The sequence below is a fragment of the Camelina sativa genome, chromosome 10, assembly GCF_000633955.1.
Source record: "Camelina sativa cultivar DH55 chromosome 10, Cs, whole genome shotgun sequence".
Classification (NCBI taxonomy): Eukaryota; Viridiplantae; Streptophyta; class Magnoliopsida; order Brassicales; family Brassicaceae; genus Camelina; species Camelina sativa.
Window position 1 is genome coordinate 16475960 of NC_025694.1, and position 11926 is coordinate 16487885.

Sequence of the window (11926 nt, forward strand, 5' to 3'; positions counted from 1 at the left end):
TGTGTGATGATTGATGATGGAGATGGATGCAAGGTGTTTCAATTACCCTTATGTAGTTGTAGCATAAAGGATGTCAAACCAAAATGAGTGTGATGAAAGCAATCAGGATGTGAATACTTATCTAAGTCAAGCCAAATATAAAGGATGTTTGTCACTAACAAGCTAATGATGATTGTGAAATGTAGAATATAAAAGCTACTAAGATAAACTGATGCAAGACAGGAAATTAAATAGGTGAATGCAGAACAAAACAAGAACTCTGGACGAGCTCGAGCAGGCACTCGATCGAGGCACAATCAAGTGGATGGTCGAGTTGGTAAGCGGATGCAAGGAACATAGCAAATAATGAAACAGAGCAACAGTAAACAAACTACAATACTTGAACTAGGAAATCAATAAACAAAGAAAGGTCCTGAGGATGGATTCATGGGCTGGGCTTAAACTATGGTTTTCTAGATTGACCAACAAACCTCAATCAATGAGCTAATCTCTAGACAATGATCTTCCAAAACATGTTAATCCATTCTCATGGCAATAACACTCAAGCTCAAATACTTATTAGACCCAACTCTCACTGGCTATTACATATAAGAGGAGGCATTAAAACCCACATTATTATGGTCAAAAATCAAACAAAGCATCAAATCTTTTAGCATGCTCAATGATAATCTCTAGCCGTAGCCTTATCCAGCAACTTAAACATTGGTATGATGTTAAGAAGCCTGAGATCTATCCTCGCCCTCTCAGTATAAGGATAGCATAGAGCTTATCTAAGCCATAAGAGATATGCAACAAACAAGCTTGATCAACCTAAACAACCATAGCTTTTACCCATCCTAATCCATCCTCAAGATCCTAACCCACTAATCACAATCACAGAACATGATGAACAAAGTCATAAACCTAGAAATCAATGGAACTTGCATTATTAGATAGATGAGTAAGAGATCTACAATATTGAAGAAGGAATCAAACTCAAATACTCAATACTTAGAAAGTTACAGAACCAACAAGTATCATAGATTTCTTAGTTTTCTCAAAGGTGGCTAGAGAATCTAAGGAGAAGAAAGTGCAAAAGTAAAATAATTCCCAAAAGGGTAAATACTAGGTCTAGAATATTGTACTCTAAAAAGTCTCTCTCTCTCTTCTTTGGTAGTTGCAGGGTACAAGGCTTAATATCAAAAGGAAGGGAAGCCCTAAAAATGCTAAAAGACAAAATAGGAGGGCGGCTCGGTCAACTCGACCACGTGCTCGGTCGAGTGCTGGTCGAGTGGCCATCTTCTTCTGCTTTTTCCATCTGGTCAGGTCTTTCTCCGCACACGGTCGAGTGTCTGGTTCAGTGGGCGGTCGAGTGGACTTCCGGACCTTGATTCTTCAGTTCTAAATCCCTTGTTTTCTTCACTTGACAGCTTCAATCATCTTCAGCATTCCATCCATGCTCCTTAGGATCCAAAATCACCTGTTCTTGCAAGAAACTATGCAAATGCAATGCAAAACCTACTCTAATGCATAAACAGTTCTAAGGCTATACATTAATGGACAAATGTGATGAAAAATCATGCAAAAGATGTGAATATGTTAAGGGAAAACAGGATAAAATATATGAACATCAATTGCGAACCACAACACCACTCTCATCAATTTTGTTCTTGAAAATCCACTTTGTACCAATGATATTCTCATCTATTGGTCTAGGAACCAGTTCCCAAACATCATTACCCTCAACCTGTTCCAGTTCTTCTTCCATGGCTATAATCCAAAAATCATCTTGAACAGCTTCTATATGATCCCTGGGTTCGATCATTGACACAAAACACTCATAGAAAACTGTTTCTAGAGTTGTAAAGTAACTTGTCATCTTCTTAAAGTCAAGCTGAATTCCTCTAGTCTTCATTTTTCCATTCAAGTCTCCAATGACATCAGATGCAGAGTGATTCTTATGAACTTGTTGTACTTTTTCTGGTTTTGTAACAGGAATATCAAACTCAGAAACTTCATTGCGTGCTTTAGTGATACTCACTTGTTCTGAATCACTATATGAATCATCATCTCGTACAGCTACAGACTGGTCATCCAAAACCACATTTATTGATTCCATGATTAAGCATATACGTCTATTGTACACTCTAAACGTTGTACTACTCTCTGCATAACCCAAAAACATGCCTTCATCACTTCTGGAATCGAATTTACCAAGATGATATTTGTCATTTAAAATGTAGCATTTGCACCCAAAAACATGGAAATAGCTCAGATTTGGTGTTTTGCCTTTCCACAACTCATAAGGTGTCTTGGTTGTATCTCTTCGTGCATAGACTCTGTTAATTATATAACATGCAATGTTCAAAGCTTCAGCCCAGAATTTCTTAGGAACAAGGTTTCCATGAATCATTGCTCTTGCCATTTCTTGAAGAGTTCTATTTTTTCTTTCTACCACTCCATTCTGTTGTGGGGTTCTTGGTGCTGAGAACTGATGTGCAATCCCATGTTGTTCAAAAAACTCCTTCATAGCTTAATTTTGAAATTCTCCACCATGATCACTCTGAATTTTCTTGATGCCTCCACGTTCATTAAGTAGTTGTAAAGCTAAGATCTTGAAACTGTCCACCGTATCTGACTTCTCACGGATAAAACGAACCCAATTGTATCTGGAGTAATCATCAACTAGTACAAACACATACTTCTTCCCAGCTAAGCTTTCCACTTGCATTGGTCCCATCAAATCCATGTGAATCAAATCCAGAAATGACTTTGATTGAACATCTGGAACCTTTTTGTGCTGAATCTTGACTTGTTTTCCCTTATTACAAGGTCCACACACCACATTGTCTTCACTTTTAAGCTTGGGTACCCCTCAAATTATCTCTTTATTCACAAGAGTAGTATGATTTCGTGTATTCATATGACCAAGTCGTTGATGCCAGAGATCTATACTACATTGAGCATTGTAGCATTTGATTGATTGTTTCTCCCACATGTAACAATTATTTCCAGATCTCACACCATATAACTTGATATTACATGATTCATCCAATGCTTTGCAATCGACCTTTGTGGATAAAACTGATAATCCTTCGTCACAGAGTTGACTAATACTTATCAGATTAGCACGCAATCCTTGAACTAGATAGACATTTACAAGTTGTGGAAGCTCTGTATCACATGTTGTACCTTTGCCTTGTATGAACCCATGACTTCCATCTCCAAATGTTACTGTACCTCCCTTCAATTTCTTAATGTTCTGTAGATTACTCTTGGTTCCATTCATATGTCTTGAGCAACCGCTATCAAAGAACCAAGGCTCTGCATCTTCTTGTTCTTCAGTAATCATGGCCATATTGCATCTAAATCGTGATCCAGAAGCTACAGTTGACCCTAAATGATATAGATCAGTTTTCTTCATCCAAACCTGTCTTTTAACTCCATTCCAAAATAATCTTCCTTAGCGCTTAAAGGTACAGACCTTCTGCAAATACTTATAACAAAATCGTTTGAAGTGATCAATTTTCTGACAAAAATAACAGCTCAAATATCCATTAGAAAATCCCGTAGATGTCTCCTTCTCAGATTGATATGCTTCAACCAACACAAATTTAGTTGTCTGTGATTTAGCTCCCTTGTTCTCATTATAGCCTAATCGTCTATGAGTATTCTCTATTCTCCCATAGCTCAAAATCTTGTCAAGTTGCTTTGTGCCTGCGAACATATGAATCTTTCTATGTTGTTGATCTAATTCAGATTGTAGTTCTGCGGTTCTTTTCTTTTCATTAATCAGCTCTTCTTCAAACTTGTCTGCTTTTGCCAATAAAACCAACTTCTCTTTCATCAAATCTAGCGAATCCTTAGCAATCTTTTTTTCATTTATCAATTCATCTTGCAGAGACATAACAAGTTCTTCTAGACGAAGTTTTTCTTTTACCAACCCTTGATTTTCCTATCCAAGAGTAATAAGTGTGTTTCGCACTTATTTGTAACTCTGAACAATGTCAAGAACTTCTTCTCCTTATGAGTCTGAATCAGTTACCTCTTCCCCATTCTCAAATTCAGTGAATCCTACCATAGCCACTAAATTAATGAGCTCTTCTTCACTGTTGCAGTCACTGTCTGATTCATCCTCAATGCTAATCATAGATTTCTCTTTCTTAGCTTTAGGATTACTCACACACTCTTCATGTGTGTGTCCAGTACCTTTGCAAATTGTGCACTTGGCATCTCGCAACTTGATTGTTCGACACTCTCGAATAAAATGACCATACTCCTTACATTCATGACACTGCATATCAGCCTTTTTGTCCTCACTCGTCTTTTTGAATGAGTTGCTCTTCCTTGGATCTTGACCTCGTTCTATTCTTCTCAAAGCTCGATCAAATCTTCTTACCAACAGGCTCACAACATCTTCTTCTCCTTGGTCAGTTATGTCTTTGCTAACTGCTAGAGCTATTCCTTTTGGTTTCTTAATTCCATTAAGTTCCATCTCGTGTGCCTGTAGCATATCGACCACTTCGCCATAAATGAGATTGTCTAAGTCTTGAGAGACATTTAAGGCTATCTTGTATCCCATGAATCTTGATGGAAGACATCTTAAAAACTTTTTGACTAACTTCTAATCCTTATAAGTTTTCCCAAGAGTTAGAGCTTCTTGAGCTGGAGCACTCAATTTTGATTGAAGTCTGAAACTGATTCATGCTCCTCCATCTTTAGATTCTCAAATCTAGAGGCCAACATATCTTTTCTCGAACTCTGTACTTTTGTTGTACCTTCATAATGAATTTGAAGGATATCCCATGCCTCTTTAGCAGTTTCACATCCTTGAATCAATTCGAACTGTTTTCTTCCAACACTACAATGAATAGCACTTAAAGCTCTTGAGTTAAATTTTGATCTCTTTTGTTCTTCATCGGTCTAGTCTGACTCAGGTTTAGGAATTCACTTGCCTGATTCATCTTTGATCGTCAGTTTCTCCCACTCTTCTAGAACAGTCTTCCAAGCAAGACGATCAATACCTCCGATGAGAGATTTAATCCTTGCCTTCTAAAACCCATAGTTTTCGTCATCCAAGAGAACCTTGTTGTTGTTGATCATATCTCCGTAGCTCTCCATCTTGTCCACAGAATCTCACCTGTAGTAATCCGAACAAGCCCCACTCTGATACCAATTGAAAGTGTGAGAACTTATGATCTGAATAATTCAAATAATGATTTCTTTAAACACTCTTTGATTGATAGAAAATCTGTTTACAAGTTTGTTCTAAACAATTTTCTAATCTCTCAAAACTCTTTTAAAGAACTCTCTTGCTCTCTCTAAGTTCTTAGCTCTTTTTCTTAAAGACTAAAACTTAGTAGCTAGATAAACTTTCTCTTGTTTGTGCTAAAGCTCAATCTACCCATAACACCCCTATTTATAGATCTAGGTATTGACTATTTAATTAGTAAATTACCTAATCTAATCCTAATAAGAATTGAACAATTTCCTTTTTCTTTATGATTTAGGAAATTTCCCTCTTTCTTCATGTTTACATTCCTATTGTAAACATGAAGCTCTTTGTCCTTCTAAAAGCTTCTCGTGCCTTCTAATCATGTGTAAGTCTTCAAGCTTTATAATTCCGGACATAGATAACTTGATACTCTATTCTTGTATTAGTGTCTGTCCTTCTGAAGTAGTTCATCCACTTGTTCAAATGTTGCATCTTCAGACTATTGGAATTACTCTTTACTCATATGGACCTCTTTGGACCATTAATAAATGTAACTGGGAAAGATGGTCCTCTGACTCTTAGGTCCCAAATGGCAATACAATTCAAGTGTGATAGTAATTTGAGTATGTGTGAGATGTGAATTTTGGTAGAGACTCGATTGGTTAATAATATGAATGATAACACGATAGTGATCAAGAGTAAAAAACTCAACTGGTAAAGATTTTGAGCAAAATCTTAGAGGTCCCCCATTCTAGTGGTTCTTGAGACGATACCTTATAACCTGCTCTTGTCTCGATTCTGAGGAGATTTACCGAACTAGGCCCATAACCTCATAGTTATTTTTAAAATGAAGATAACATGATTAGTGATGCAATTACATATCTTCTTGGTGTTTAACCTATTTGAAAGAAATTTCCCAAAGATACAAATATATAAACTAGCCTCCCTATTCCAACTTCCTATAGAATATTATATACATATTTTTGTGGAGTGAAAAATAAAGGAGAAAGCGAACTATAGGAATTATGTGGCTTCCCTATTCGAACTTCACAGCGGTGTTAAGTCAGACACCTGCATGGAGGAGAAAGCGAGCATTAATGGAGAACTAACATTGTAGAATTAGTCATGTATTACATATCCCGATTCTCTCTCGATATCTTCTTTCAAAAAATCTGATTCGAGTGGTAACTTTTACTAGCAAGGCGAAACACTACTAACAGTAGTATTTCAGTTATTATTTCAGGAAAGTAGATACTACAACTTCCAACAGTACTCCTCGGCCTAATATTCAACGCTCTTCTTATGTTTCGTCTATACAAGACAATGGGCATGGTATACAAACATATGCAATTTTGTTATAAACCAACCTACACTGCTACACACGTATACAAAGAATTGTCTAGGTCAAACAAGTTGAACTTCCACACAAAATAATTAAGTTCATATATCAAACTACTATTAACTTGCACACAATTTAATTAAGTTCATGTGCTTTTGTGACTACATATTTCAAGTTTGTATACGTTAGAGGCAAACATCAAATGCCGGAGAATAATTACATGCAGACAGTTAATTTATTAAACTCTTAAAAGTGAGCAAAATAAATTACTAATCGTAATATTGTAAAATATAGAAACATGATGTAAAAACGATTAACTTAGTAATAACAAAGAATTCTTGCTTCTACCGAGGTAAGAGTTTGCACCAATAAGAAAATGCAAACGAAATATATAACCAGTGATTGAATATATATATATATATATATATATATATATATATATATATATATATATATATATATATATATATATATATATATATATATATATATATATATATATATATATATATATATATATATATATATATATATATATATATATATATATATATATATATATATATATATATATATATATATATATATATATATATATATATATATATATATATATATATATATATATATATATATATATATATATATATATATATATATATATATATATATATATATATATATATATATATATATTCTAAGTGATAATCATAGATTCATAGGATTTGAATAATATCGTAATTAATGTACTATAAACTGTGACCATGACATGTGATCCTAGCAAACGTTGAATTGATTACAGTAACACAAGTCTGAGATGTGGTAAGAGTTGGGAATCAAAGTACACCAAGTTGACTGCACAGTGATAACATATATTCTATTTTTCTCCATTATCAATGATAGTTGGTAGTTCATATCATATGATGTGTCCTGCAAATATATAATGAAAACTAAGGCCACAAATAGATTTTTACTTACATACAATGAACTTATGATATATAATGAAAACTAAGGCCACAAATAGATTTTTACTTACATATGTTCCTTGACCGATCATAAATCTTTTAAAAGGTAAGTTCATCGGTCATCAATATACCATGTCCTTTCTGCCTTGTATATATATTTTGTTTTTTTCCAGTCAGAGACCAAAGTGGCTCATATGTAGTTTCACACTATTACTCTTGGTTTCACTAACTTTTCTTTAAACTTATTATTATTTTTATTTTTAAATAGACAGTTGAATAAAAAATGTTTGTTAAGTTAGTTATAATTTTGACGGGCTTATTTTTATTAGCCAAAAATAATTGATAGTAAGGTTATAAATTAAAAGGACAAATAAAAGTATTGGTCATCCTTAAGAGGGGGTTTGCAACTTTAAATGCTCACCAGAGGGAATGCAACTTTGAAGGAGCTGTGGAACATCTTAATTGCAGCTTTGATTTTATAGACGACACTCAAGCAATGCAAAATCAGCAAAAGATACTCCAACGTTTGTGGGGGCACACGAAAACACTTTTAGTTTCATGTTTTCCCATCATGTCTCACAATACTTTGTCATGCCTTACTGTGTGAGGGAGGGGAAATTCGTTTACCGGCTTTGTTTCTCTTGATCCTTATACCTAACTCTGATCCGTCTAAAATCCTTGCTCTTAACGCAACTAGATCGGTTCGATTATCATCTAACCATTTACTGCACAATCAGCTAACTCTTGGATCAGGTGAAGAATATTACACCAATGCTCAACTAGTTGAATGTCTTAAAAGACAGCCTGGAAGCTCTAGCTAGATGATAAGTTTGTCTTTATCTTATTTTTTTTTTTCTTTCTTCAAGTTGGATTCTTTAGTGGGTTGATTGTTTTAAAATATTTTCTAACTTGGGCTTTTTTATCAATCGGTTGGCTAAATTTCCTCTCTTCTGATAATAATGAAAAAAAAAGTATCAAAAATAAAATAAAAGTGAGATACCTAAAAAGGAAAGAAAAGTATAATTGTTAGTTAAGGGTTCGCTATCAAATCCTAATAGCCCATAATAATAGATATAAAAGTATATTAACTGTTTGAAAATTAAACATATAATAACATGCCCATACCACTAACGTATCCACAAATAAATATGTATACATCTCTCCCTAATTATGTCATGTGTCTATCGCCATATCATCTCTCTTTTTTTTTTCAGTTCAACTCTTATATAGATTTGCTTCTCTTTCCCCAAGTGTTTGTTTCAGAACCGCAAAACTCTTCTTCAAAATCCGAAATCTTTGTTTGAAATTCTTGAGAGATTTTTTCTTTTAACAAATACTACAAAATCTCCGAGTTTTTTTAAAAAAAAATATATATATATATATATATATATATATATATTTCATCCGTAGATTTACCCTGATCTATAGGGAATATCCGATCATCTTCTTATCTATTTGGTTTATTTTCTTCTTTATTCTTTTTTGTAGATAAGATCAATGAAACTCATTCTCTCTTTTCACCAATATTCTCGGGACATGATTATGCACGAGTCGCAAGAAAGAGTATGATCTTTGTTTACCGCATGGGTTTATAAACCTAAAATCCAAGATCAGTCTCCTACTTCACTTCTTGCATAACTTGAGATCTCTTTCTCTCTTTTTTCTTTGCTCTTTTTCTCTCTCTATCTCTATCTCTGTTCTATGGAGTTTGTAACAGAAACGTTAGGTAAGAGAGTCCATGATCCATACGTGGAGGAATCAAGGTGCATATTGATCCCTGGACCAATCATTGTCGGTTCCGGACCGTCGGGACTGGCCACGGCGGCTTGTTTGAAGTCGAGAGGCGTCTCTAGTTTGATACTAGAACGTTCCAGTTGCATAGCATCATTATGGCAGCTGAAAACATATGATCGTCTCCGGCTTCATCTCCCTAAACATTTCTGTGAGCTTCCTTTGATGCCTTTCCCTTCAAGCTACCCTACTTACCCTACAAAGCCACAGTTTGTTCAATATCTTGAGTCCTACGCGGAACATTTTGGCCTAAAGCCAGTATTTAACCAGACCGTGGAAGAGGCGAAGTTAGATAGGCGGTGTGGGTTATGGAGGGTGAGGACTGTTGGAGGAAAAAAGGAGGAGGAAACTGAGTATGTTTCGCGGTGGCTTGTTGTGGCGACTGGGGAGAATGCTGAGGAGGTGATGCCGGAGATTGATGGAATTGTGGACTTTTTTGGGCCAATCCTCCATACAAGCTCTTATAAAAGCGGTGAAATGTTTAGAGAGAAAAAGGTTTTGGTCGTGGGATGTGGAAACTCTGGTATGGAAGTTTGTTTAGATCTTTGCAACTTCAATGCTCATCCTTCTCTCGTGGTTCGTGATACGGTGAGGATTAAATAAACGTTCTTCTCTTTTAATATATTTTGAAAGATTAAAAAGAATGATAGATGTTTAGTATAGTTCTTGCAATGCTCGATCGTAATATGTGTTACTCTTCAGTCTTTAGGGTTTAACACTAACATTAATTTTATTGGTCTCTTTGATATCAAGTAATCAAATGTTTACATTTTATATTCTTTTACTTTCCAAGATGGTATGCATGTGATTACATGATTTAGATATTTTGTACTTCTATAAAAGGCTAATCGAGTTTTCGACTAATGCTATAGGTGCACGTATTACCCCAAGAAATGCTGGGTCTATCGACTTTTGGTATATCCACGAGCCTTCTCAAGTGGTTTCCAGTGCAAGTGGTGGACCGGTTTTTGCTACATATGTCACGATTGGTTCTTGGCGACACGGATCGGTTAGGGCTAGTTCGACCAAAGCTAGGCCCTCTTGAACGCAAGATCAAGTGCGGAAAGACTCCGGTTTTGGATGTTGGTACTCTTGCCAAAATCCGAAGTGGAGACATCAAGGTTCATTAACTTATGTCTTTCTCAAACCATATTAATTACACACAAACGTGAGATTATGGTATACTGATTTTTTTTTTTTTTTTTTTTGGATTTTATAGGTGTATCCGGAGTTGAAACGGGTAATGCAACATTCGGCAGAGTTTGTTGATGGGAGAGTGGATAACTTTGACGCCATTATACTTGCTACGGGTTACAAAAGCAACGTACCCATGTGGCTAAAGGTGTGTACCATGAGCGATGATGCGTCTACATCTTCATTATTCTTAATTCCTTGATATTGACACATCGCAACCCATTTTTACGTTTCAATAGTTGAATTAATTTGGTTTTGACTTTGAATTGTATATCCATATTTTTTTTTTTGTATTAGGGAATGAACATGTTTTGTGAGAAAGATGGATTTCCGCGTAAACCCTTTCCTAACGGTTGGAAAGGCGAAAGCGGATTGTATGCAGTCGGTTTCACAAAGCTTGGGTTGCTTGGTGCAGCCATTGATGCCAAGAAGATCGCTGAGGATATTGATGTTCAACAAAAATTATTAACCTTGGGTCGTCCTCAACATTGTTAACCTGAGATTATGGTTTCGATTTGGCAAAGTATGAATTTGATTATCTACAAAAAGTAGAGAGGTAGTAGTGGTGCATTTATGTAAGGCTCCTAACTCTTTAATTGTGACATATGAGAGTGAGAAAGCAGGGTTAGATCAATGTTAGGTCAAAGATTTTTGGAATTTTAGGAAGAAAAGATTAGATCAGGGTCCACCTCTGTATATATTTAGTTGGTTTTGTGTATGTTTTGCCTTTTTTAAGTTTTCCTGTAAATAAGATAAATATTTAAATATGATAATTGAAGTAATGGAAGCCTTTATTCAATTACTCATTTTTCTTGATTAGTTGAATGGAGGACATGAGGAATTTGGTTGAGTCTTTAGATTAGAAATTCAGCTTTATGTTATTGTGCATGTTTTAAAGTTCATGTGATTAATGTTAGTGGGTGGTGGTGGTGATGTTGTGGAGGGTGGGGAGCTCTCATAGACATTTAATTTATTTTGAAGTTTTTTTATATAAATTTTATTATATTTTTATTATTGGTATATAACTAGGAGTTTTAGCAATAGCACTAAATAACCATATTGTGGCTTTTTGTTTTTGAATAATCAGCGCATGGCATATATATATTTTTTTCATATAAGACAATATGAACAAACAATTTTGTTCGTTTCCTTATACATTTAAATATCATGTTGTTTCATCTACAGATTATAATAATTTTATATAGTTTTTAATTATCTTTTTATAATGTTATAGTTTTTTAGAAATACGCCATAAAATGCATATTATATAGTATATTAGGTACCATTTTTTTTCGCTAAGACCACAAATTATAGGTACCACGCAAATAACTATAAATTTTTCAAATCTCATTACAAAAAGGGACAGTTAAATCAATTTGTTTCGAAGCAAATGTTGATTTGGCTATGCATGAGTACATATATCAAACTGATTTGAACCATAGC

The 11926-nt window shown here is 34.7% G+C and overlaps 2 protein-coding genes across 2 annotated transcripts; one reads left to right on the top strand and one right to left on the bottom strand.

Moving 5' to 3' along the window:
• LOC104720436 lies at nucleotides 2513-4561 on the bottom strand. Its single transcript, XM_010438340.1, has 4 exons — nucleotides 4025-4561; nucleotides 3464-3934; nucleotides 2876-3409; nucleotides 2513-2800 (listed from the first exon to the last, which is right to left on the bottom strand). Exons 1-4 carry the CDS (start codon nucleotides 4559-4561, stop codon nucleotides 2513-2515), a joined length of 1830 nt encoding a protein of 609 aa, XP_010436642.1.
• Nucleotides 8902-11264, top strand: LOC104719136 (indole-3-pyruvate monooxygenase YUCCA2-like). Its single transcript, XM_010436994.2, has 4 exons — nucleotides 8902-9877; nucleotides 10162-10410; nucleotides 10509-10631; nucleotides 10781-11264. Exons 1-4 carry the CDS (start codon nucleotides 9200-9202, stop codon nucleotides 10976-10978), a joined length of 1248 nt encoding a protein of 415 aa, XP_010435296.1. The 5' UTR covers nucleotides 8902-9199; the 3' UTR covers nucleotides 10979-11264.